The 27,336-nt window shown below is 46.8% G+C and overlaps 1 protein-coding gene and 1 pseudogene across 1 annotated transcript; both read right to left on the reverse strand.

Annotated features, from left to right (window-relative positions):
* Window positions 1–4,782: 4,782 nt before the first annotated feature.
* On the reverse strand, window positions 4,783–7,447 carry LOC141584113 (cobalamin trafficking protein CblD pseudogene; annotated as a pseudogene).
* A 15,363-nt stretch (window positions 7,448–22,810) lies between these two features.
* LOC141584114 (tubulin beta chain-like) lies at window positions 22,811–24,651 on the reverse strand. The gene is made up of 4 exons (XM_074397058.1): window positions 24,562–24,651; window positions 24,372–24,482; window positions 23,875–24,015; window positions 22,811–23,629 (listed from the first exon to the last, which is right to left on the reverse strand). The coding sequence occupies exons 1-4, from the start codon at window positions 24,649–24,651 to the stop codon at window positions 22,811–22,813; spliced, it is 1,161 nt and encodes a 386-aa protein (XP_074253159.1).
* Between the last annotated feature and the right edge of the window lie 2,685 nt (window positions 24,652–27,336).

Raw genomic sequence — 27,336 nt, forward strand, 5'->3', positions numbered from 1 at the left:
GCAGTGAGCCAAGATTGAATCACTGCACTGCAGCCCGGGCAACAGAGCCAGACTCCACCTCCAAAAATAAAAATAAAAATAAATAGGACAGGTACAGTGGCTCATGCCTGTAATCCCAGCACTTTAGGAGACTGATATAGGCAGACTACCTGAGGTCAAAAGGTCACGACCAGCCTACCCAACATGGTGAAACCCAATCTCTACTAAAAATACAAAATTTACCCAGTGCTCATGCCTGTAATGCCAGCCACTCTGGAGGCTGAGGCAGGAGAATCACTGGAACCTGATAGGCAGAGGTTGCAGTGAGCCAAGACTGCACCACTACACCCCAGCCTGGATGACAGTGTGAGACTCTGTCTCAAAAATAAATGAAGGCCAGGCACGGTGGCTCAAGCCTGTAATCCCAGCACTTTGGACAGCCAAGGTGGGTGGATCACGAGGTCGAGAGATCGAGACCATCCTGGTCAACATGGTGAAAACCCATCTCTACTAAAAATACAAAAAATTAGCTGGGTATGGTGGCACGTGCCTGTAATTTCATCTATTCAGGAGGCTGAGGCAGGAGAATTGCCTGAACCCAGGAGGCAGAGGTTGCGGTGAGCCAAGATCACGCCATTGCACTCCAGCCTGGGTAACAAGAGTGAAACTCCGTCTCAAAAAAACCAAAAAAACAAAAAATAAATTAATGCATTTTCAACTTAGTATATTTTCACTTTTTTTTTTTTTTTTTTCAGAGACAGGATCTCTTTGTGTTGCCCAGGCTCATCTTGAACTCCTGGGATCAAGCAATCTTTCCACATTGACCTCCCAAAGTCAGACGTGAGCTACTGGGATTACAGACGTGAGCTACTGCATTTGGCTGCTATTACTAATTTATAATAGATTTATGGGGACTTGACCCCGTCATGAGTCAAGGAGCATCTGTAATCATGCTGAAAATGGGGATGGCTTGTGTGAGGATATGGGGGCTTGTGTGAGGATATGGGGGAGTGTCACAAAACACAAGGAGATCAGGGCCTGCAGGGGGACACCACAGCCTGCCTCTGGCTCAAACTCAGGGCTCCCTCCTCTTGTGTCTCCTGCTGCAGGACAGACCCCAGGCTCGCAGTTCTGCAAATCCACGCTGTCTGCACTGCAGGACTTCAAATCCACAGCTGGGGGTTGTGGATGATGTTGGAGCAGTAGGGCAGAAGGGACACATCAGGGGTTGCACCTGCATCCACAATGGCAGAGCAGGTTTGTTTTTTTTGTTTTTTTTTTTTGTTTTTTTTTGAGACGGAGTTTCGCTCTTGTTGCCCAGGCTGAAGTGCAGTGGCATGACCTCGGCTCGCTGCAACCTCAGCGTCCCATATTCAAGCGATTCTCCTGCATCACCCTCCTGAGTAACCAGGATTACAGGCATGCATTAGCAAGCCTGGCTAATTTTGTATTTTTAGTAAAGATGGTTTCACCACGTTGGCCAGCTGGTCTCAAACTCCTGACCTCAAATGGTCCACCTGCCTCCGCCTCCCAAACTGCTGGAATTACAGGTATGAGCTGCCGCACCTAGCCCTAGTTTCTCCGCCCTGCCTGCTGGCTCTGTACAGCCTCAGCTTCTCTTCCCCCAACCCCTAGGTGATAGTGAGCAACCCCCGCTCCCTGAGGTTCTAGGCCACCTTCCATGAGAGCCGTTACAAGTTACATGGGAACACCAGATACAATCTGGTGAGCCATGTCCCCACCAAACCTCGCCGCATGTCCCCCGAGAGCTCCCTCTTTCTTCTTCCCTTACCAGCTTAAAGAGCTGAGGAATTTCCAGACAACATAGCCCCTAGCCCTGCCCTGTGGTGGGAAGATGATCAGGCAGCCATCACCTACACACCTTACTTCATTAAAGTGTCACACAGGTCAGGCATGTGTGAGCCTGTAACCCCAGCACTTTGGGAGGCTGAGGCAGGTGGATCACAAGGTCAAGAGTTTGGGACCCACCTGACCAACATGGAGAAACCCCGTCACTACTAAAAATTAAAAAATCAGCAGGCCGTGGTGGCATGTGCCTATAATCCCAGCTACTCAATAGGCTGAGGTAGGAGAATCACTTGAACCCCGGAGGGGAAGATTTAAGAGAAATCTTTCCCAGGTTTCTCTTAAAATGTCCCCATTGTCCGGGCTGGGCGCGGTGGCTCAGGCCTGTAATCCCAGTACTTTGGGAGACCGAGGCAGGTGGATCATGGGGTCAAGAGATCGAGACCATCCCAGTCAACATGGTGAAACCCCGTCTCTACTAAGAATACAAAAAATTAGCTGGGCATGGTGGTGCGTGCCTGTAATCCCCAGCTACTCAGGAGGCTGAGGCAGGAGAATTGCCTGAACCCAGGAGGCGGAGGTTGCGGTGAGCCGAGATCGCGCCATTGCACTCCAGCCTGGGTAACAAGAGCAAAACTCCGTCCCAAAAAAAAAAAAAAGTCCCCATTGTCCTTCTTATCAGCACGTAGCTAGCAATTTTCTGACATTTTAGCTGTAGAGTGAATGATGATTGGGGCATCCTAAGAGGAGTTCTAGGGTGTTTCTTTCTGCATAGGTACCTCTTCTTCCTCCTACGCACAACTGACAAGCGCCCATCCACTCCAGCATTAGAGATGCTACTAATTTATAAATTTTTGATGATCCCTCCAGGTGAGCCTTCCCATCATGTTCATGTCTAGCTATCTACCAACTCTAACAGAGCCCACTATCCTGTGTCTTTCCCAAATTAAGTGAAGGAACGATTCATTGGAAACCATAGGAAATAAAATGAATGTAGATGAAAACTTTGCAACTTATACAAATAGTCACTCAAAATCATCCTTACACTAAAAATGCAAAACTATACAATTTCCAGAAGAAAACATAGAATAAAAGCTATCTGCTCTTGGGTTCAGTAATGAATTTTAACAAACAACACAAACTGTCAATACACACCAAAGAAAGAATTAGGTGGATTTTTTTAATATTAAAAGTGTATACTCTGGAAAAGATCTTGTTAAGGGAATAAAAACACAAGCCACATATTGAAGGAAACTATTTGCAAAATACAGATCTGAGAATTTGTATTCAATACACAAAAATATCTTAAAACCAAGTAAAGCAGCCCAATTAAAGATGCACACAAATCTGAACAGACACCTAACCAAAGGATTTAAGAGAAACCAGCCCCTTCAAAAGACTCCGCCACTGATACCAACCATCTGCCTGAAGCTGCCTTTCCTTTCTTGCCTGCTAAGAGACCACCCATGACAGAGAGGGTCTGGACAGTATACAGTGGATGCACAGAGCCACAGAGCAAGTTTTCATGTCCTCTGCTTCACCTTTTGATGTCAGAAGGCTGAAAACTTCACCCTTTGCCCTGTCATCATGGTAACATTGCCATTTTTTGTACAAGGGACCCATGAGGAAGTAAGAAACTCAACTGCGATTGCACTCATTTCTCCTTTCATAAATATTCATGACTCCTCCTAGAGCTTATTAAATATTTGTATTTGACCATGCCACTTAGCATAAATTTCTGTTTCCTTTATCTCTCCCTTAAAGTGTTTGCTTCTGGCTTCTGGATGGAGTCTATGCTTCGCAGCCTATTAAAAGGACTACCCTGCAGGCTGCAACTCTTTACAGGAAGTAAATCTCTCACTGGGTGCAGGTGCTCATGCCTGTAATTGCAGCATTTTGGGAAGCCAAAGTGGGTGGATCATCTGAGTTCAGGAATTTGAGACCAGCCTAGCCAACATGGTGAAACCCTGTCTCTACTAAAAATACAAAAAATTAGCCAGGCTTGGTGATGGACATCTGTAATCCCAAATAATTGAGAGGCTGAGGAAAGAGAACTGCTTGAACCCAGGAGGTGGAGGTTGCAGTGAGCCAAGATCACACCATTGTACTCAAGCCTCGGCAACAAGAGTGAAACACCTTCTCAAAAAAATAAAAATAAATAAAAATGTAAAAAATGAAATCACTCCTTTCCAAATTTCTGAACCTCATCGTTCTTCAGTTGACAGTATTACAAAGTTCAAAAGACCTTCCATACTCTCCCATAGAAGTCCTAGAAATTGTCATTTTGTTAATTAGTTTTGATGCATGAGAACTTGTAATCAAATGAGTAGAAATATTGAAACTGTGGTTTACCAGTTACGTGTCTCTTAACCCAATCAAGCAGATCTCTAAAATTAACCATGAGAATACGTATGCCTGATTCATGGCCAAAATTTTAGGATGAAACCTATGAGATCTCTATTTGTGTTTTTTGCCTATTAACTTATGTTAGGTATATGTGATATTTTCTTAACTCCAGATAGCAATGCAAAATTCATTTATACAATCCTCTAAAAATGCTCTATTCTAACTTACTTGGAAAAAAAATAAGCATTTATACATAAATATTCCCCAAACTCCTAGAAATGTAGAAACTGATATAAAAGTTTTTCAAGTTAACACAATTTACATAAAACATAGTTAAATAAGACCAATTTAATATTTTTGGTGTAATAAAACAACTATGCCTTCAGAGCTATCACTATTAAATATAAAACAAACATAAATTTCTATTCTTCTTGAGTTCTACTCAAATAAGCTAATATTATACTTATTAGATACTTAAAATCTTAAAGCTTATAAATTGATTCTAATTGTTATTCTTATTTTAAAAAACATTATTTCAATAATAATTTTTTACAGCAAATCTGCCTAATAATAGTTTCCAAAGTACTTTTGGTAATTTTTAACCTTAAAGTTAAGCTAATTAAAAGATTTGCATTAAATATCTAGATCATTTATAAATAAGATACAATACTAAAACATTAATTACTGAACGTAACTAATTCAATTTTATATATACTTTTGTCCTCTATTTTTTTATGGAGAGAATAAAGATATTTTGGCCTGTTAATAAACTTTTTTTTTTTGTCCACAACACTGAGAAATTATACTATGAGGGAACATCACTCTAGATGTTGGGAGATCGTATACTCATACATTTTCTCATCTACTATAGAATGTTAACATATGACAATTTAAAATTGTCTACTTCCTAGTTTACTCTGGAAAAAGATTACTAAGTGTTAAAAATATAATGTATACATCAATAAAATTACTAGAAATAATAGAATAACTAGAAACTCTATGCAAAGTATGCAGGAAAAGTTATGCAAATAAAGTACGTTGTATTTTTTTTATAAGAAAAACTGTACAAAATACACAAGTAAAAAGAGATATCTAACCTTCCCTCTGTTATATTTGAATTGGTAAACTGTTATGTTTTCAGAAATTATATAAAATTCCTGGAAATTTGTCAATGTCCTCCTTATCCATGCTATGTGCTGGTATAGTGTTAGGAGTCATATTTTCAATTATTTTAAATGTCATCTGCCACAGACAAAATTGAATGTCCTTGTCAGTTGTGGTATAATGAACTCTCATCAGATCTTTTGTCATAGTCATTTCAAGCTCTTTGTCATTTAGATATTATTTATGCCTGATGCTTTCCTAAAACCTCCTGCAATCAGCTATGGATCAGAATGTTGGTCTCCAACACAGGACTCCCTCTGAGACCCAGAGAAAAGACTATGACAGGTACTCTGGTTACAAGCTTCTGATGATATTGCTCAAATAACTTTAAGACCATACACTTAACTCAGTGAAGCTTCCAGAAGTCTAGTTGAGAAACTGATGGGTTCATGACACGGCTAACCCAAGATTCAGCAAGACTGGAATTGAGTACATGGCACTGAATACACTGATGAAAATTGATTATAATTTTATAGCTTCTTTTGAGCATTGCTGGTTCTTTGATGTTATGGTTTCTGGATTTAAGACATCTCTTTCTCTTTTAAAAACTTTAGTCTCACAGTCTTTATAGTTCAACCCAAATATTACATACAAATAATGCAGCAAATAAATGAACATTGGTGATAATTTCCACTTGATTTCTTCATAATACTGCTGTCTGGTGTTGCATTAGTGAAGACACTTCCCACAACTACATGGACCCCCAGAGACTATGACAAATCACTTTACAGCATTCAAGGTCATTGACAGAGAATCCTAAATGTCAGTAGCCTTCATCTGTCTCAAAAAGACTGTTGTTTGTATATGGCCCAAAAAAAGTCAAACCAGATGATGGATCAATAAAGTCAGCCCAGTATCCCTCAGCTTGAAGAGCATAGCAAAGTTCCTTGGCACCACTGTCTAAAAGAACTTCTCTTTCAATTGCTACTTCTTCGCTCTAACCAATCATATCATTCTTAGTTTTTTGTGTTACAGTCAGAATCATTAGTTTGCTATTAGCAACTTCTGGAAGCAGTGCTTCAAAATCTCTTGCAGCAATTCTGGGCATATCTGTATTGCACACTCTACTCTGGCACTTTCAAAGTTTCTCTGCTGTTCATTTTGTGTTCAACAGGTGCCTCATTACCATAAAATTCATTCACACGTTGTGCCATCACAAACTTGTCTTTCACCTGATAAAGGTTCTGCTAGAATATCAGGCAAAGTTTTATGAACCAGGCTTTCTTCAGTGAACCAGTCTCATTGAGGTGACAATCAAAACCAAGGAAGCTGGAACCTCTATGTTGAGGTCCAAATGGTCCCATAGTTTCATCAGGCCACAGTGTTTGAAAGCATGTATCTGGAGACACAGAGGCCACGAGACTCTTCAGAACCCGATGATCCTGCAGTTGAAAAGTCTTTGCAGTTGACAACCCTTTTAACTAAAGAGCAAAATCCTGGGCAATAGGAAGCCAGTCTGGCACTGTTCGAAAGCATATTGGCCATCTCTACTGGAAAGGACCGTTCGCAAAACAGCTTCCCTTTGGAAAGTTATTCCAGTTACCACCACTGCCTCCAGCTGTCCCAGAACCTGACTCTTTTGCTGTTAAATAGTGGCCTGAATCCTTACTTTTTACGGAGAATTTTCAGGAAGGCATTTCAGTGTTTTTGTCACTAGAAGATGTATCTCCAGTGAAGATGCTCCTGCCTCCAGAAAGCTCTGACATGGTGTAATTAAGTGGGGAACCTTTGGTCCTCTCTCTTCTTTGGGGTGCAAAAGAATGAGACAGACAGGCATGTGGGGGGTGCCAGGACATCCTGGCCAGTGGCGGGATGTCATACAGTGGTTGCCTGTGCCACACTGGCTGCTGAATACATGTCACCCTGGACACAGGCTCGCCAGTATGGGGTGGGACATGTGGCAATCACGGGTCTTAGCCCTGGTCACGTGGACATGGATCCAGTGGTAACTCTCACCTTTGCAGCTGAATCTCTCTTGCATGCTATCCACTATTTGCCAAAACTATAATGGTTCACTCTTTATTTTCTGTGATAGCCTCAGATTAGAGCAGTGGGATAATTTCCTACTCTGAATGACTGGTTCCCTGTGCCCACCAGATGGCTCAGTCCACCGGGACCTCGTCCAGTCCTGAGGAAGCTGATCCCCACTGAAGACAGCAGACAGCCTGCCAGTGTTCTCCCCTCCTCCCCCGGATCTCAGAGACCTCCCTGGGCCTCCAAGGGTCCCATCCTGCGTCCCTTCCTTCTCCCTCTGCAGAGCAACCTCCACCATCCGTCCACCTTCAGCGGGAGACCCCCAGACACTGCCTCGCCTCTGAGCAGTCACAGCACCCCTGCCTGTGACTGATTTAATTATTTATTCACGTCCTTCCTCAAAAAAACACTTAGGTCTCAGAGAAGAAGCTTGTAGCTTCAGTCAGGGATCCGTGAACTCCTCAAATTGGTGTTTTATCAAGAAAGGTTTCAGTGCGTGTGTGGAATGAATGCAAAAACAAATGTAAAGGAAGGTGCTTAAAACACCGACCCGCGTTCTGAAGGGACGGGTAAGATCTGGATTCCTGTAAAAGTCATTCTCTCCAGACTTTTACTTTCCATGTGGAAGAAAATCACAGGAACCACTGACATGTGCAGAGTGATTAACTCACAGCTCAACTTGAGAGTTTAACAGGGAACTTTTCATACCTTAGACTCACTTGATCCTCCAAAGCGTCCAAGTCACGAAAAGGGGAAAGATGGCGCTTCTATGTCGCACACGGGACAGCTCAGGGTGAGAAGGGCCCGGGACAAGGCCGAGTCCCCCCGCCGGTCCGCGGAGCCTCCGCACTCGGGACGGCGACCGTCAGCCTCCCCGTCCCGGAAACGGCCTCCGCGGGGCGGGCGCGGACACCCGAGGCCGGCCGGGGACGGCGGAGCCCCGCGGCGTCCCTCCAGCCCGGCGGCGACACGGCCCGCGCGGCCGCCAGGTGAAGCTCCGAAGCCGCCGAGGGGCCGAGTCCGCGCGGCCGAGCAGCCCGGACGGCGCGGAACGGCCGGGGCCCGGCGGGAGCCCGGGCTGGGGCGGAGCCGGCGCGGAGGAGGCGGCGCCGCGGGCGGGGAGCGCTCGGACCCCGCGTGTGCCGCGCGCGGACGGGGCGCCGCAGGCCGGGAGGACTCGGACCCCGCGCTCCGCACAGCCCGACCCCGCGCGGCCCGGCGGGGAGGCCGCCGCCCAGTGCGCCGGGAGCGCGTCCCCTGCCCCGGGGCCCGGCGGGCGGAGACGCGGGAAACGGCCGCACCCCGACCCCGAGGGTCCCCCCCGGCCCCGCGGGACCCGCCGCGCACTCGGGCGGCTGCGGTGGGAGGCGGCGCCGGTCGCCGAGAACGCCTGGACCGCGGCCCCGCCACGCGGCCTCTCCGACGGGGCTGCGCGGGGAACCGAGTCCGCCCGCCCTCGGCGCGCAGCCCCCGGAGACCGCCGGGCACAGGCGGCCGAGGAGAAGGAGCCCCGGGGCCGCCGGGGGGCGCGGGCGCACCGGGAAGGGGAAGACGGCGCCGCGCGAGGTCACCTGAGGTCACGCCGGAGGCGCCGGAGCCGGTGCTGCCGGGAAGGGCGCCATGGACGACGCGGCTCAGGCCCGGCTCGCCTCTGAGCGGGACGGCTCAGCACCACGCGAGGCCTGAGAGGAGGGGGCCGAAGGCCGGGCACCGGCACGGGAGCCCCAGCGCTGCTGCTCTGGGCAGGGTGTGTGGCGTTCAGAGAGGATGAGGCTGACGAGCGCGCGCACACACACAGACACACACTGACACACACACACACCGACACACACACACACCGACACACACACACACCGACACACACACACCGACACACACACACACACACCGACACACATACACACCCCGACACACACACACTGACACACACACACCCCGACACACACACACTGACACACACACACACCGACACACACACACACTGACACACACACACCGACACACACACACCGACACACACACACCCCGACACACACACACCGACACACACACACCGACACACACACACACCGACACACACACACTCTGACACACACCCCGACACACACACACCGACACACACACACACCGACACACACACACCGACACACACACTGACACACACACCCCGACACACACACACCGACACACACACACCCCGACACACACACACACCGACACACTGACACACACCGACACACACACCGACACACACACCGACACACACACACACCGACACACACACACACAGACACACACACACACCGACACATACACACCCCGACACACACACACCCCGACACACACACCGACACACACCCCGACACACACCGACACACACACCGACACACACACTGACACACACACCGACACACACACTGACACACACACACACTGACACACACACCGACACACACACACACCCCGACACACACCCCGACACACACACACCGACACACACACCGACACACACACACCGACACACACACACCGACACACACACTGACACACACACACCGACACACACACACCCCGACACACACACACACACCCCGACACACACCGACACACACACACACCGACACACACACTGACACACACACACCCCGACACACACACCCCGACACACACACCCCGACACACACACACCCCGACACACACACACACCAACACACACCGACACACACACACCGACACACACACACACACACACCACTGTCAGCACAGTAATCAACAGGAACAGACTCAGAAATGAGGCTGACACACACACACCCCGACACACACACACACCGACATACACGCACGCGCACACACACACCCCGACACACACACACACCGACACACACACACACACACACACCACTGTCAGCAGACAGTAATCAACAGGACCAGACTCAGAGATGATGAGGCTGACACACACACACCCCGACACACACACACACACACCGACACACACGCACGCGCACACACACACACCGACACACACACCACTGTCAGCAGACACAGTCATCAGCAGGACCAGACTCAGAGATGACTCAAATATTGAACCTTGCTGTCAGTTTGTCCTGGCCAGTCTCTAAGTTTGGTTCACATGTGGAAACTAATGAGGCAAACACATGCCACAGGAGAGTGTTAAAAGGTTGATTTTACCCACATAATGAGGCATTCTGGGGAGATCAGGACAGATCTCCCATGCAGGCCCAAAATTGGCTTGAGAGAGCCGGAACAGTCCTGAGGATTCACGGTGGCAGGGGATGGCCCCCGGGGAAGATGCCTGTGCACAGGAAGGGCTTACATGGCTTGAATCTCCTGCAAGCACCAGAGGAGGGAAAACCCGGGCTCTCTTATCCCCAGGCCCAATGCTAGGCAGAGGGAAAGAGGGAGGGCTGGAGCTCAGAAGCTGTCAACAGTCAAACACCAAAAATGGGAGACAGATTCTTTATGATAAAGATACAGATAAATAAAGATTTACAAGTAAATAGTTAAAAAAATAAATAAATAAGTAGGCCGGGCGCTGTGGCTCACGCCTGTAATCCTAACACTTTGAGAGGCCAAGGTGGATGGATCACCTGAGGTCAGGAGTTCAAGACCAGCCTGGCCATCATGGTGAAACCCCCGTCTTAAAAATAAAAAATAAAAATAAGTAAATAAACTAATAATTAAATAAATGGATGTATCACTAACATATCCTCAAGTGGAAAAGCTGGCAACATGCCTGAATACAGGGGGAATTTCAGTAGAGAGAAAGAAGTTGTGTGAAAAAGATAAAAAGGAAATCATAGATACGAGAAAACATAGCAAAATGTGAAGATGTTCTTCAGTGGGATTATTAGTCAGCTCTATGACTGAAGAAGGAAACCATGAAATTTGATAGGCCAGTAAAATGACCCACAATGAAACACAAACACATAAACAAAAAAACAGTATCCAGGAGCCTGAGTGCTATCAAGCACACTAATGCACATGTGATTGAGGCCCAGAAGTAGGAAACAAATAGGTCAGAATGAAAACTTGAAGATATGATGGCTCAAAGTTTTCTAAAAATTACAAAAGACATTGAAACAGAGATCCAGAAATCTCCAAGAAGCCAAGCCAAGACACCAATCAAGATTCTTTGCTTGACCAAACTTTAACCATGCTCTCTTGGGCCTTCTACCCAACAAGGCCTGTCATGTACTTCCCTGCATAATGGAGTTTTAATAGGAGTACTGTTAAGAAGGTTTAGGAGAGAATTCCTTACCCCTGATACCTGGCATCTGATTAAACTCCTCACCTCCATCATTCCCCAGGTGATGCCTAACTGCCTACCTGCCTGCCTCTGGTAAGGATAACATCAGGTCAGTTCAGCCAGAATCCTCCCAGACTTGATGTCTCCTCTTGTCAATTTTCCATCCATCCATGTTCCCCAAGCCTCTATTTTGTTTTTTGGCTAAAAATGTCCACTTGTTCTGGTTGTATTTGGAATTGAGCCCAGCTCTACACTGGAGTCTCTCTTTCCCTGCAGTTTTATGAATAAAATCTATCTAACCCTACCCTAACCCCTAACCCCTAACCCCTAACCTTTAACCCTAACCCTAAACCTTAACCCTAACCCTAGCCCTAGTTCTGCACATTGTGTGATGCCCATCATAATCTATTCAACAACTCCCTTCCTGCCTCTACCATACAGCTTAAGGCTCCCCGCTCCCTTTCTTACAACCTCAATCGGAAGATCATGTTTTGGTCTTTGGTTTTTCCCCCAGGGCACATACTTTTTAATAAACTTCTACAGTGAGATGTATCATACTATCTTGAAATTATTTACCTGCATGTCTAGCCTTATCCAGCATCTCCACCAGTGAGTGAGCTACACAAGGTGAGAAACCACATTTCATTCATCTTTATGACTCTAGTACTTGGCATCAGGAAAGAACGTAAGATGGGTTTATAGAATTTAATAATGATTTTGATTAGTTTGGTTGTCATTTTCATCTCAGTGGTTTAAAGCAGTTTTTAAAGTAAAACAAAATAGCCACAGACATAAGATGTGCCTTTACAGATTCATCCTGAGTGGCTCTGAGTCTTTGATAAGCCACTTAGCTTTTCTGAGATCCAAATTATTCATGTGAAAGATAAGGAGGAGATCTACTTGACCAACTTTACCCACTTCATGGGCGAGGGTGATAAGCAATCCTAAAAATAACAATCAGCATGAAGTTTCCAAAATCATACATTCACATTTCTAAAAACTACTTGTTTAAAAAGTACCTTCATAAACAAGGTATTTTATACTGGCAAAAAAAATGAGGCCTAAATAACATGTCAGTAAAGCTCTTTTTAAGTTGTAAAGTATACATGTGAAATAATATGGCTTTTAGTTTCTATTATAATAACTATAACCAGGTTTCTTCTTGGATGTTGTGGGTTCTTGACCTCCAACCTCTTAAAGAATAAGCAGTGGTACTGCTTCAGCTGCACTGTATGCTTGCAAAGTTAAATTCTGGACCAAAGATGGTGTTGCAGAAAGGTGATTTTATTTAGGTATAGAAAAGAGAAGGAAAGGAGAAGAAGAGAAAGGCTTCCACAAAGAGTGTGGAAGGGAATTCCAGAGGGGAAATCCCAGAGGGACCTCCTACCATGTGGGAGGGGATTCCAGAAAGTTGGAAATCCAGTGCAGGTGAGGGAGCATGGACTTTTATCCTGGGAGAAACCCCCACCTTCTCCAAGACGCTGAGCCAATGAAAGGAGTTTCTTAGAACTTCCTCTGGAGTGATTGACTTTTAGTTTCTTCCCCTTCCTGTGAAATTCAAACATAAACATTTGAATCTCCTGGATGGAGAGAGATGGGAGCAGGGCATGGCACTGGGAAATTCTTGCCCTTAAAGCTATGCCCCCTCACGGACCCAGAAAGAGAACACATTCCCTCATAACCACCTGGCATAACTCAAAAGATCACAGTCTAGCTTGCAGATAGAAGAGCCTGTTTCCAGGGCTCATAATTCATTGAAGAGTAGAAGGCAATTTTATTTTCATTTAATACAATGAAAATAAAATGATACTTCCTTCTGGCTTCCTTTACTTCAGCTTTTTTATGAGGAAATAAAACATCTTACAAGTGCATAGAACTTAAATTTTTAAAACACTTCCACATCCGTTATCTCTTTTAATCCTCAGGACCATCCCCACTTGGCAGATCAAAAATCCATTTTTCAGAACTGGGAGTGACTTACATTAGACCTTCCAGCAAGTGAGAGAGAGTTGGACTTCAAACTGAGGTCATCAGGTGGCAAGTTTTCTACCTTTCCGTCAGAGGTCATCAGGTGGCAAGTTTTCCACCTTTCCATCAGACCAAAATCACATAGCATTAGAGTATTTGAGATCATTCTAATGTTTTTAGAGATTAAGAAGCAGAGACCAAGAGATTCCAAATGACCTAAGATCACACAATTAAGGAGAGTATTACGAACCCAGAATGCCCCACTTGCCCCAGTCCCTAAATAATTATATATTATCTTTTGTGAGATCCAGCGTCAAAGATGGCCCCCCGTGATTCCCACCTGCCAGTATTCATATTCTTGTATAATTTTGTCTCACATGAAAGAGGGCTGACTTGTATAACCAATAGGATATTGTGGTAATGGCAACATGTGACTTCTGAGGCTAGGACACAAAAGAAATTGCAGCCGTTTTCTTGTTCTTTTGAAACGTGTGCTCTGAGGGAAGGCAGACACAAGGTGGTGAGGACACTCAGGACACTCCAAAGGGTTCTTGAATGTCCAAGGAGCAGAGGCATCTTGCCAAGAGACAGTATCTCCAGTTATGTGAGTTAGCAATGGTTCTTCTGGTCCCATTAGAAATTTCATTTAAATTTTCAGAGATTGCAGTCCTCGCCAACATCTGGACTATAACTCCAGGACAGACCCTAAGCCAGAACCATGCAGCTAAATCACTCCTGAATTTCTGACACACAAACTGTGTTATAATAAGCATTTGTTGCTGTTTAAGTCACTTAGTTTTTGAGGAGATTCATTATGTAACAATAAATAACTAACATATTTTCTGTTACAGACAATAGGCTCTCCAAAGAGAATGTATGCACATTCTCCTGTCTTCTCCTGATTTCAGACTTCTTTCCCTAAAATGTAGTCACAAATACACTTACCATCAGTTCCCTAAACTCCTTGTCAAGGATATTAATCAAATGAGAGAAGCTACTTCAATAATCTGATTCACTATAATCTTCACCCAGCTGCCCCAGGAGTTTTCCACCTTGTCCCAAAGCATTTCCTCACCATGTACTCATGTCTAAAGCCTGAGATAAGGTTGACTAGGCGGTGTGAATATCACAGGCTCTGGATCTGCTCTGTCTTCTACAGAACACCTAATAAGATCTGAGCTACATCTGGTTGAAAAATTTGGTCTAGAAATGATAGGAATGTGGAACTCAATTATACTCCTGTTTATTTAACAAAACTAACTCTCCTCCCCTTCCTCCATCCTTATTTACCTATCAAAAGATTTCATGTTTGTCTTTCAATCCTTCAACCATTCTCCTGTCCTGTATGATTTAACATACTTATTACTGAGAAACCAAAACCATGACAACTCGTTAACTATGAACATGCTCATCCTTTTTAGAAATAAGCTCTCTATAAATCAGAACCCTTTATTTTTCCAAATAAAAATAAAGTGTGAAACCACAAGTCCCCTCGACAAAGACCAGTCCATTTATGCAACTCCCAGGACCAAAATAAATAAAAGATGAAAATCCTGAACTCATCCCATGTCTGCTCTAGGAAAATCCATGATACCTGTCAAGAGGAAGAGAACAAGATGCCAGCCAGCCTATCAGGGCATTGCTTTCATTCCCAGCTTCATGGTCAGGAGCAAACATCATCAAGTTCTTTTCACTGGGGATGAAGAGAAGAAGAGGGCCTGGCAACACCCTTTAGGATACCCTCTAGGATCCAGAGAGAAAACAGACATCACTCCCTCCAAGGCACAGTCAAGAATCACTGCCCTAGTCAAGGGGGAGCCAGGAACTTAGTTAGGGCCTCTCTTATCTAGGGTGGACCAACATCAATGCCATGGCAAGGGAGCATCTGGAAGTCTGAAAATAACCAGAACAGAGAAAGAGAAGTAACAGAGAAGGTTACCAGCATGTATCATCCATGTATAGTGTGCCAGGTACTCTGCTGAATGATGGATACTTAGCATCTTATTTAAGTCTCCCAACTGCATAGTGGTTAAGAGTATCTGCTTTGGTGAGAACCTAGCTTCATACCCTCTTTCTGGTTGTATGATGTTGAGCAAGCCATTTGACCTCTCTGAGCCTCAGTTTCCTTCCACGTAAAGCAGGGTAGTGGTTAGTATTACCAGGAGATAGAGTTTACAAAATGAGTATCTTTGAGGAAGAAATGAGATAATTGCAAGTGCAATTATCAAACTGCCCAAAGCATATGAATTACTCAGAGGATTTGATCAGATGCATATTCTTCTTCATTTAATCAGAATTTCTAAGTAATTTGGGGTATAGCCTGAGAGGCTACATTTCTTGCAAGCATCCAGGAAATAACAATGCTGCTGGCCCAAGAACCACATTTTGGGTAGTGAGGATAAAATGACCCATAACATTCAGTGATATTATTGGTGTTAATATTTTAACATGATCTTCCTAGAAAGAGCAGCAGAGCTGGTAAGTGGCACAACCAGGGTACAAATTCAGGAATATCTCTCTTCCTCCCTTATTTGCCTCTCAAAAGGAGCCAGATATGTTTGGAACGAGATAAACAATGCCTTCATGGGGCCATTTCTTCAGTTATCTACCTGTCCAGTGACTTCATGTGACATTTCAATCCTGACACCTCAAAATCTGCAGAAAGTATAGCAGAGATGTTATGGATTCACTGCATCCTCCATCATATACTCTTACACTGAGGACTTTCTGAGTTGCCAAAAAAACTTCTGTCAGCAAAGACAGATTCGATCAAAAGTGAAAACTGGGCCGGGCGCGGTGGCTCAAGCTTGTAATCCCAGCACTTTGGGAGGCCGAGGCGGGTGGATCACGAGGTCGAGAGATCGAGACCATCCTGGTCAACATGGTGAAACCCCGTCTCTACTAAAAATACAAAAAATTAGCTGGGCATGGTGGCACGTGCCTGTAATCCCAGCTACTCAGGAGGCTGAGGCAGGAGAATTGCCTGAACCCGGGAGGCGGAGGTTGCGGTGAGCCGAGATCGCGCCATTGCACTCCAGCCTGGGTAACAAGAGCGAAACTCCGTCTCAAAAAAAAAAAAAAAAAAAAAAAAGTGAAAACTGAGATTTAATTCAGCCTGAGCATGAAAGCGATCAACCAGGAGATGGGAGATCAACCCCCTGGGTCACATCCCAGGGACACAAATGGGCTGACTGTTCCATGTTCATTAGAATTAATTCACCACTGTCTGCCTTGGGAATCACAGGGAGGAGCTTCTCTTCTAAGATTGAACAGGCCCTGAGACATGGGCAAGGGGCTTAAATCTCATTGCCTCTCAGTGAAGGGTTGGACCTGAATAAACAGATATTTGCCTTTAGAGAGGGTATAATAAGGTTTCCAAGATGAGTCTGCCATTATTATTTTATACTTATGATACTTTTGAGGCAAGACCACTTTGCATTTTTAAATTAATTTATCTTAAAAATGCAAGTAGTCGTGGGAAAAGAAAGCAGGGACCAATTCTGAGAAAGAGAAAAAAGTGAGCGATCTTTACATCCAAAACCCTGACATCAGACACTTTAGAAATTGTGTGCACTGGAGCTGGGTGTTGTTGCAGATACATCGGCAGCTAGTTGTGAAGGTTTGAGGCCAAGTGACATACTTGCAAGCACAGCTAGTTTAAAACGGCACTAATAAGCGTTATGACTGATAAAAGGTGCTGTTCTGTCCCAGGCACTGTGTTAAGCACTGTAAGTGCATTGTCACAGTACTCTCTCCAATAGTCTTATGGAAGACGGCTCAGTTCTCCCTTTCTTACCAAGAATTGGAGTAGTGGTAATGCTACAAACAAATATACTTGTTTACCTGAATTGAATCATTTGGTAGGAATGAGAGATTCCGCTACTAATCAGAGCACAGAATGTGAGAGAGAATACAAGACAAAAGAGAACAGAAGAGTCTTGTTGTTATTGGTCAACATCAAAGCACTATCACTGGGTCTTTTTAAGTTATATAAACCACTCAACAGAACACATGCGAGCTTTACCAGTGGGCAGCATGCTGAGAGTCCAAACCACTCCTTGATGTGGCTATGGTTTCCTAACAACGGGTCTCTCCTGTGTCTAATTATGGCCAAACCCATTTGGGGAAGACAGTGATGATGTGATGGAATTCTCACAGGGCGTGGCATCACAAAGCCTGAGTTTGCATCCGGGTAACAAATGTGTCCAGGGAACTTAGGGAAAGCAACTAACTTTTCTGACGCTGTATCCTCTTCTGTAAAATGAGGCAAATGCTACTTACTATATAGAACTCATAACCTTCAGTGATTATTATTGGTGCCAGTATGTTAACATAATCTCCGTAGCAAGAGCAGCAGAACTGGTAAGTGGCAGAACCAAGGTACAAAATCAGGACTAACTCTCCCCCTCTTCTAGTTATCTACCAGCCCAGTGACTTCCTGTGTGACATTTCAACCCTGACATCTCCAAGTCTCCAGAAAGCAATTCCAGCAGAGATGCAATGGATTCACTGCATCCCCCATCACACTATCTCATACTGAGGACTTTCTGGGTCACTCAGAAAACTTCTGTCAGCCCTCTCTCATCACTCCTATTCAACATAGTATTGAAGTTCTGGCCCGGGCAATCAGGCAAGAAAAAGAAATAAAGGGCATTCGATTAGGAAAAGAGGAAGTCAAGTTTTCTCTACTTGCAGATGACATAATTGCACATTTAGAAGACCTCATTGTCTCAGCCCAAAATCTCCTTAAGCTGATAAGCAACTTCAGCGAAGTCTCAGGACACAAAATCAATGTGTAAAAATCACAAGCATTCCTATACACCCGTAGTAGCCATAAGAGAGTGAAATCATGTGAACTCCCATTCACAATTGCTACTCAGAGAATAAAATACCTAGAAATACAACTAACAAGGGACGTGAAGGATCTCTACCAACCACTGCTCAAGCAGAGACAGATTCAGTCAAAAATGAAACATAAAGTCTAATTCAGCCTGAGGATGAACATGGGCAAACAAAATAATACTTGTGAAAATGACTTCACCCTGTGGTGCAAATATTAGATGTTGTCCTTAGAGGAAAATCTTTTATCCTTTCCCCCTGAGAAATTCAGAGCCGCAAGCAGTGTTTAGTTTTTAGTTCTTATGCAAAAAAATGGCAAGTAATGCATGAATCATCAGAGCATTTGCTTTCTGCAGCGTCATTTTTTTCTTTCTCCCCTTTCCACTGGCAATGAGGCCTTTTGAAAACTAACAGTTCCCTATAATCAGTTGGTTCTCCCCTTCATGCCTAACCGAGGTTGTTTAGAAAGCAAGGAAACATGTCTTCTTTCAGTACCTTCAAAAAGGAATGCTGGCAAAGATAACTCAGAATCACAGGCCACTCGCTTAACACTGTAATGTCTGGCTTTTGATCATAGGCTCACTTCAAACATTTCAGGAGCAAATCAAGCACATACTTCTGCACACATGCACACAAGACATGCACCCACAGTGTGATGAGAAATTCCTGCCCTACCCCTTGCTTCTTATTAAAGCAAGGTCTGTCACTAACAGCTGGAGGACAAACAAAAAGAAATGCTTGGAGGGGACATTTACCTATGGTCATGAAACCAAGGCCCCATTGACAAAGCAAAAGTAGAGCTAAGAATGGACTTAAGTGTTACTGATGTAAGAGAAGGACTTTTTAAATACTGGAACTCCCCCACCCTTTCACTGCTAACCTGGTCTTGCCTCTGGGAGTATTGATCTCCACACTCTCTGGCAAAGTCTGTAAAAGAAACTGGCTAAAGAAAATGTGGCACATATACACCATGGAATACTATGCATCCATAACAAAGGAACTTCTTTAAAGAATATATCCAACTTCTTATCTTGCTATTCTGCCATTAATTTTTATTTGAAGCTCCTTTTAACCTACCATTCATTTCCTTGCCAAGGAATTGCAAGCTTATTCACTAATCTCATCATACTAGCTGCGAACAAGCCCACTGCATGTCACACTGGGTGGCCAGCATGTCTGTGAAGGGCAGAAGCTGGGGCAGCCAAACAGCTAAGGCCAGCTAGTAAGTACCCGATGCCCACTCTATAGAGGACTCCACACTAAAAGACAAGGTTAGCAAATGCCAGGCTGCGTCACCAGTTATTCCCCCCAAAACAAAAAAGTAACCCCGCCAGGAAACATGTGTGAGTACACACCTAAGCATAGGCACACAGCTACATGCAAAGGCGAAAGGCTGGGAAGGAACCAAATCCACCTCTGAACACCACTTACTTCTGGGGAAAAGGCAGGTGAGGACAATTACCAGCATTCCTCACCTTGTCAACTGGTGAGCTTGTGTCAGTTTTGGCTTTTTTTTTTTTTAAGGCAATTTGCACTCCTTGGGCGATCACACAGGCCCTGCAAAACCGAACCATCAACAACCACCTTCCCATGAGGCCAAACAATGGCTTCCCTCAAAGTTCGGCCCACCTGCCCACCTGCCAGTCCTGGTCCCATGCAGGGGGCTACTGGCCTCCAGGGGTACAGGAGTCGAGGCCAAACCCACACCACAGATTCCTGGTGAAACCAGCATATATCCAAGGACCTTTCCCCAACCTGGGTCATGTGCCCACTGCACAAATATGCCTGTGCTTGCTCTCCTAGGACAGAGACTCCCTTTTATTACAGTTGCAATGAGGAATAGGGAGTTCTGGTGCTGTTCTATACAGGTTGGATGCTAATCTGATGCGGTGCTGTTGGAGAAGCTTGCCTGAGTCAGGTGCGTTCTCAGCACATGATGTATGCTCTCCCTTCAAGTTGCAGGAGTCCCAGAAGGTAAGTGCTGCTGCAACTCCCATTTCCTGGTGAGCAGAGGTCAGGTGATCTGCAGCCGCCCAAGCAGCTGCTAAGTGGCCCACAGGCCGGATCTGCATCTCACTTGCAGAGTCCCTTCCTGGCTGCTGGGGCTGCCCTGGAGACTCATCCTGCCTCCTCCTCTCCTCTTCCCTCCACAACGATGCCAGCTTCTATCCACAGCTGCACTCCAGGTGGGGAACACCTGTGGATGTACCAGGGTACAACTACGCAAAGACTCCAGCGTGCAGAAGGGCCCCTGCTCCACGTCATTTCCATATCCAAGCCCAAGCTCATCTAGGGCTTCAGCAAATCCAAGCCTCCCTGAATTCCCTGCTGAAACCAAGCTGAGTCGTATGACCCCCACTACACTGGTTAGCTGCCGGTTCCAGATGCTGCTCCCCTTGGCCTCTGTCTGTACAGTTCTGAAGTCCTACAAAAATATTGAGATCCTAAGCTGACTCTCACCCAAGGAAGTAAACAACTAGGGGCCAGAGGACACCAGGGGTAGGGAACATACCCAGACAGGTACTGCTGCCTTCAGGCTTAACTTCCTTCCCCTGTTATTCGCCATGCTTGCCAGGCTGGAAGGGGGACTCCAGAAACTTTGGAAACCCAAACCTGTAGCTAGAATATGGATACGATGCCTGAAAGAGCACCACTCCTATCCATAAAATCCTCAGATGGAACCAGGTAATTGGGAAATACGTGGGTACCAATCCCAACCCCTAGACTCAGGTGAGAATTGCAGTAGTGACTTGCCCCCCTGCCACTCCGGCTGTACCACTACTGCTACAGGAGGAAGGCGCATCTGACCCCATGCTCGAGTGCAGACACTAGGTGGTTGCTGCAGCTGAACCTTCCCAGCTGGATCCATGCAAGGTCATCTCAAATGGGTGTGTGCCTGGGCTGGGCAAGGATACCCCTCAAACAGTGAAAGCCACTGAGGAGGGCTGTCAGAGAGGCCCTTTTTCCTGCTCCAAGAACAGGTTGGGGGAGCATGGGGGACCTCTCCCACCTCCCTGCTACTTCCAGGAGCCACTTCTTTCAAGATGAGGTATGATCCTCTTTGCCTGCTCTCATTTGCCCCCAGTAGCCCATTGCCAACATTCAGACAATAAAAAGAGGAGCCTCGCCTGTTTTCCCTGACACGTCTGAGGCAGGTGGGTGTGCCCGGGGGACCTGGGGTGAATCCTGTACTTCTCCCCACCCCCTGGCTATACTGGCTTTGTCCTGTCTGATATGAGTGGGTGGAGAACTACCAAGATGTCATCACACAGGCCATGGACAAGTTCTACAAGAGCCACGTAGAAGAGCACTGTCCCGGCGTGCTGCCCAGCACCCAGCTCATGCACACATCTTATTTGACAGCTTCCTCGAAGCAGGTCTTGAAGTCCAGGCTCCTGAGAAGCCTGGGGAAGAGACTCTGCCAGGCTAAAGAACCCATCCCCAAAGGTGCCACCCTCACCAGTCTCATCCTGACAATCTTGGATTACTATTGCCCTGAAGTTTTGGAGTGGGGGACAGACAGGAGAACGCCCATTAGCCACCTTTCCAGGGAACATCAGCCCTGCAGACTGGGGCAGGTCAGACCTCCGTGCAGGCATTTGTTTCCTCACTGGTTGTCAGGGGGGAAAACGGCAATTGTGAGCACCTGCCTGTCTTCCCAGGCCCCGTTCAGAAACCCTGTCTGTGCCTTTGGAGAGAGACTACCCCAAGTATGCAGGCCAGCAACTGTACCCTACGGCCTTCAGGACCCAATCCCCTTCCATATGGGGTTCACTGCATGTGAGTAGATGGTGGGCTTGATTCCCACCCACTAGCCCCTGCTAGATACCCCGGCCCACCTCCTTAAGAGAATGAGGCCACAGACACACCCAGGCCACTATGGTGAGTGGGTGGCTGGAGCCCTACTTGCCCACCCTTCATTGCTGGTTCAGGGCCAACTGTCTGACCACATTCCTACCCTGAGATGATATGTGGGGAACATCATCCACCAGGGTCACTAACCACTTACAAAATTCCAGAAACAGAGGCCCAGCTGGTCCCCTGGAAGTTCAGTAAATAGGATAAACCAAGGTTTGCCCTCAGAAACGGGTTTCCCACTAAGTAGCTGTCCAAGGTCCAGGCCGGCCCCAAGTTTGCGTGAAGCCTGCCTGCCATGTCCACAGCCCATGCTGACCCCCTCCAGGAGCCACTGGACTGCTGGTTCCTGGGATGTGAGAAGCCCAAGACAGCTGCAGCCTTGCAGGACCACTAGTATGCCCATCTGGAAGCAGTACCCAGAGGGCCTATAGAAAGAAGTTGGAGGTGAAACCAGATGCTATGAAGACATTTTATTAGGTCAAGCTACTTGCTATAAAAATGCTTTAAAACACAGGAGGAGATGTAAAGACTCAAGTGTGTAGTGACAACGGCTATCAAAACACTAAAAAAATCCACACTGCTTCCCCCTTTACCTAGAAAAGGAAGCTTCTAGGCTACCTCCTCCTCCTCCTCCACACACTCCTCAAACTCCTCCTCCTCAGCTGTGGCATCTTGGTATTGCTGGTATTCTGACACCAGGTCATTCAGGTTGCTCTCAGCCTCGGTGAACTCCATCTCATCCATGCCCTCGCCCGTGTACCAGTGCAGGAAGGCCTTGCGCCTGAACATAGCTGTAAACTGCTCAGAGATGCGTTTGAAGAGCTCTTGGATCGCTGTGTTGTTACCAATGAAGGTGGCCGACATTTTTAGCCCCCGGGGTGGGATGTCACAGACGGCTGTTTTCACATTGTGAGGGAGCCATTCAGCAAAGTAGCTGCTGTTCTTATTTTGAATGTTGAACATTTGCTCATCCACCTCCCTCATGGACATGCGACCTCTAAAAATGGCAGCCACAGTTAGGTAGCGGCCGTGATGGGGGTCACAGGCGGCCATCATATTCTTAGCATCAAAGAGCTGCTGAGTGAGCTCAGCCACGGTCAGGGCCCGGTACTGCTGGCTGCCCCGGCTGGTCAGTGGGGCAAAGCCGGGCATGAAGAAGTGCAGCCGGGGAAATGGAACCATGTTCACCGCCAGCTTCCGCAGGTCAGCATTCAGCTGGCCCGGGAAGCGCAGGCACGTGGTGACCCCACTCATGGTAGCAGACACCAGGTGATTCAGGTCACCGTAGGTGGGTGTGGTCAGTTTTAAGGTCCTGGAACAGATGTTATAGAGCGCTTCGTTATCAATGCAGAACGTCTCGTCTGCATTTTCTATGAGCTGGTGGACGGAGAGGGTGGCATTGTAGGGCTCCACCACAGTGTCTGACACCTTGGGCGAGGGCAGGACGCTGAACGTGTTTATGATCCTGTCTGGGTACTCCTCCCGAATTTTGCCCATGAGAAGGGTACCCATCCCAGACCCAGTCCCCCCACCCAGGGAGTGGGTCAGCTGGAAACCCTGCAGGCAATCACAGCTCTCAGCTTCTTTTCTCACAACATCCATCACCGACTCCATCAGCTCTGCGCCTTCTGTGTAGTAGCCCTTGGCCCAGTTGTTCCCGGCCCCACACTGACCTGTAAGGTAGTACAGTCAGTCACTCGATGGCCAGGTGTATGGTCATCGGTGGTCACCACCACAATGCAAAAGGCACCATTCACCCTGCAGGTGGAGCAAGTTAAACCCTCTCCCCTAAAGTTACAGGACAGCAGCCTTGCCTGTTAGAACCTAGATCAGGAGCCAGACCTGAGACAGCTGCCTGTTAGCACCTAGATCAGGAGCCAAACAAGAGACTCGCTGCAGGTGGCTCCTGCCCGTTCCCAGCGAAGGCCGTAGTCACCGCCCCAGCTCAGCTCCCTGCAGGGAGATCACATCAGCAGCTCCTCACCTTGAGGAGACAGCTGGGCCTTCCTCCCCCATAGCCCATTTAGGAGAGAGAGATTGAGTAATTCAGAGGATGGGAGGGTGTTAAAGGGCCCCGGTTCCAGTTCCCACAGAGATGACCTTGGGGCACTCGCTGACTTTGAGCCGCCCTGGCTAAGGAGCCGCACCCCAGTCCTCATCCACAGCTCACCAAAGATGAAGTTGTCTGGCCTGAAGATCTGCCCGAAGGGCCCTGAGCGCACAGAGTCCATGGTGCCCGGCTCCAGATCCACAAGCACAGCGCGGGCCACGTACCTGCCACCTGAAGGGAACGGGAGGGCATCGGTGAGGAGAGGGCTGGCATTCCCAGGAGGGCGGTCGGGGAAAGACTGGGCTCTCACCGCTGGCCTCGTTGTAGTACACATTGATGCGTTCTTGCTGCAGGTCACTGTCCCCGTGGTAGGTGCCAGCAGGGTCGATGCCATGTTCATCAGAGATCACCTCCCAGAACTGCAAGAGATGCAAGAGGCCAGACAGGCCAGGGCTGAGTCATGGAGCTCAGGGAGCTGGAGTTGCCCCAGTCCATCTCCCACTTCCACCCCCACCCTCAGGCCGCTGGGTCCCTTGGTGTTCACCCTGGCAGCCTCACCAGCCACCCAGCTCTACTGCGTCCGAGGCAGGGAGCCCAGGGCTGGCCATGCAGAGGTACCACACCCTCCACTGCCAACATCACCGGCCACCCTGCAGGCACAAGCTGGGCCCTCAGAGCCCCAGCCGCCAACCTTTGCACCGATCTGGTTCCCACACTGTCCGATTTGGGTGAGCACGATCTCCCGCATAGCCAAGGCAGGACCAGGCCAGCAACAGAAACGCGAGACGGAAGGCCAACCACACAATGACTCAGCCCGCCATCTGCCGATGCTTAAATAGCCCCGTGCCCACCTCCCCCAGCCTTGGATTGGGCTCCCAGAATAAGAAACAGCTTTACTTTTACACAGGTGTGCCCACCTGTGACTCCCTTGGAGGTTAATGGCTATTGGAGTTATCAGGTGGCCTTGCTGTGGTCCTTTCCACGCTGGGGAGAGCTGGGCAGCTGAAGAACTTCCTCCCATGTCTTTAGTGAGACTAAATCCCTAGCTGAGCTGAAACTGAATTTTCCTCCCATGTGGGAGGGGAAGTCTTATGCTTCCATAGTCACAGAGTTTGTTTGCACGTGTCCTATATTGATGACATACTTTTGTAATTGATGAGTCCTTTCATCTCTTAGGAGAGCTGTGGTTAGAAAAGGCTTTCTGTACACTAACTCAACAGGACCTAATTATAAGTTTCCTTTGGAGCAGCTGAAACCCATAGTAAGCTACGGGTGTTAGAGATAGGCCTCTTGATTTCGCTAGAGTCTTCTTTAGAGTTTTATTAGTTCTTTCACGTTTCAAGAGGACTGCAGTCTCCACACAGAGTGAAGGTGATATTTGATTCCTAAAGCTGAGAATAGGTGTTGGGATATGTCTGCTGTGAAAGATGGACCATTGTCACTTTGCACGCTTTTAGATGATCCAAACTGAGGAATTATATCTTCTGGTAAACACATTTCAGATAGCATGGGGAATGTCTTGATCTAACCAGTGAAGGTATCAGTAAGCATTAGCAGATATTTAAAGGCACCCAAGTAAATCAGTTTTCAGTCCTCACCTGGAGAGGTTTCTCAATGTTGGACAGGTTAAACTAGAGGAGGAGAAAATTGCTGGCTGTTTGGGTTTTTTTAGGCACAGAGCTCAGGGCAGGTTCACCTGTTTTAGTGTCTTGAAAAGATTTATCACCACAAACCAATGAGACATTAACTGAAACAAAAAATCCCTTCTAGGGTGAAAACAATCGTGTAAGTGCTTAACTATTTTCCTACGATTAGTATTGGGAATTGGTAATGTATTACCATGAGTCAGCCAGCCAGAGGGTTCTGGACTAAACTGCAATCCCTGGCCCATTCTTCAGAGCCTTCTGGCCCAGCTCTAGGTATGCTGACCGGCATGCCCATCAGCTTCAGTGCAGTGACCTTGACTACTGTATTTGCAAGGGCATTTTCTTTTACATGGTCAATCTCTCTTTTGATGTCCTCTGCAGTGAATTATAGTCACTTTTCTTTGGCAGCCAAGCAGCATTCTAACAAGCTCAAAATCTGAGTGATGTTGTATGGAAAAGCCCTTTGTGGTCAGGAGTCCCTACCCATTCCAAATTGCAGCGTAAGCATGAAGTACTAAAAAGTCATACTTAGAATCAGTGTAAATGTTAACTTTTAAATCCTTCCCCAACTGCAGGACTCTGATAAGTTCAATTAACAGCTTTTTGAGCTGAGATAGAGGTTGGCAAGGCATGTGACTTGATTAACTTGTGCTGACTAATCAGAGCATATCTAGCCCTCCTGTTATCCTGATGCATAAAACAACTTGCATCTGTTAACCACTCTTCCTTGGGATGGTCAAGGAGCTCATTCTGGCCCGCTAGAATAAATTTGTTTCATAACCTGTGACATGGTTTGGCTCTGTCTCCAGTCAAATCTTATCAATTATAGCTCTCATAATTCCCATGTGTCTTGGGAAGGATCCAGCTGGAGGTAATTGAATCGGGGAGTGGGGCGGGTCTTTCCCATGCTATTCTTGTGACAGTGAATAAGCCTCATGAGATCTGATGATTTTATTTTATTTTTATTTCATTTTATTTTTTTGAGACATAGTCTTGCTCTGTTGCCCAGGCTGGAGTGCAGTGGCATGATGTCAGCTCACTGCAGCATCTGTCTCTTGGGTTCAAGGGATTTTTCTGTCTCCGCCTCTTGAGTAGCTGGGATTACAGGTACCCACCACCATGCATGGCTAATTTTTGTATTTTTAGTACAGACATGGTTTCACCATATTGGCCAGGCTGGTCTCAAACTCCTGACTTCAGGTGATCCACCTGCTGCCTTGGCCTCCGAAAGTGCTGGGATCACTCCCCTTTATAAAGCGTAGTTTTCCTACACAAGCTCTTTTGCCTGCTACCATGTAAGAGATGTAACTTTGCTCCTCATTTGCCTTATGCCATGATTGTGAGGCCCCACCAGCCATGTGGAACTGTGAGTCAATTAAACCTCTTTTATTTATAAATTACCCAGCCTCATATATGTCTTTACTAGCAGCATGAGAACA

The sequence above is a fragment of the Saimiri boliviensis genome, chromosome 4 (assembly GCF_048565385.1).
Source record: "Saimiri boliviensis isolate mSaiBol1 chromosome 4, mSaiBol1.pri, whole genome shotgun sequence".
Classification (NCBI taxonomy): Eukaryota; Metazoa; Chordata; class Mammalia; order Primates; family Cebidae; genus Saimiri; species Saimiri boliviensis.

What these genes read in the sequence shown, in the direction of transcription:
- LOC141584114 (XM_074397058.1), bottom strand. Translation starts at nt 24,651, where the DNA reads ATGAACATGGCATCGACCCTGCTGGCACCTACCACGGGGACAGTGACC. An exon ending in GTACTACAACGAGGCCAGCG is followed by an intron (nt 24,483 to 24,561) that starts GTGAGAGCCCAG and finishes CGTTCCCTTCAG; the next exon opens with GTGGCAGGTACGTGGCCCGC. An exon ending in CTGACTGTACTACCTTACAG is followed by an intron (nt 23,630 to 23,874) that starts GTCAGTGTGGGG and finishes CCCTCGCCCAAG; the next exon opens with GTGTCAGACACTGTGGTGGA.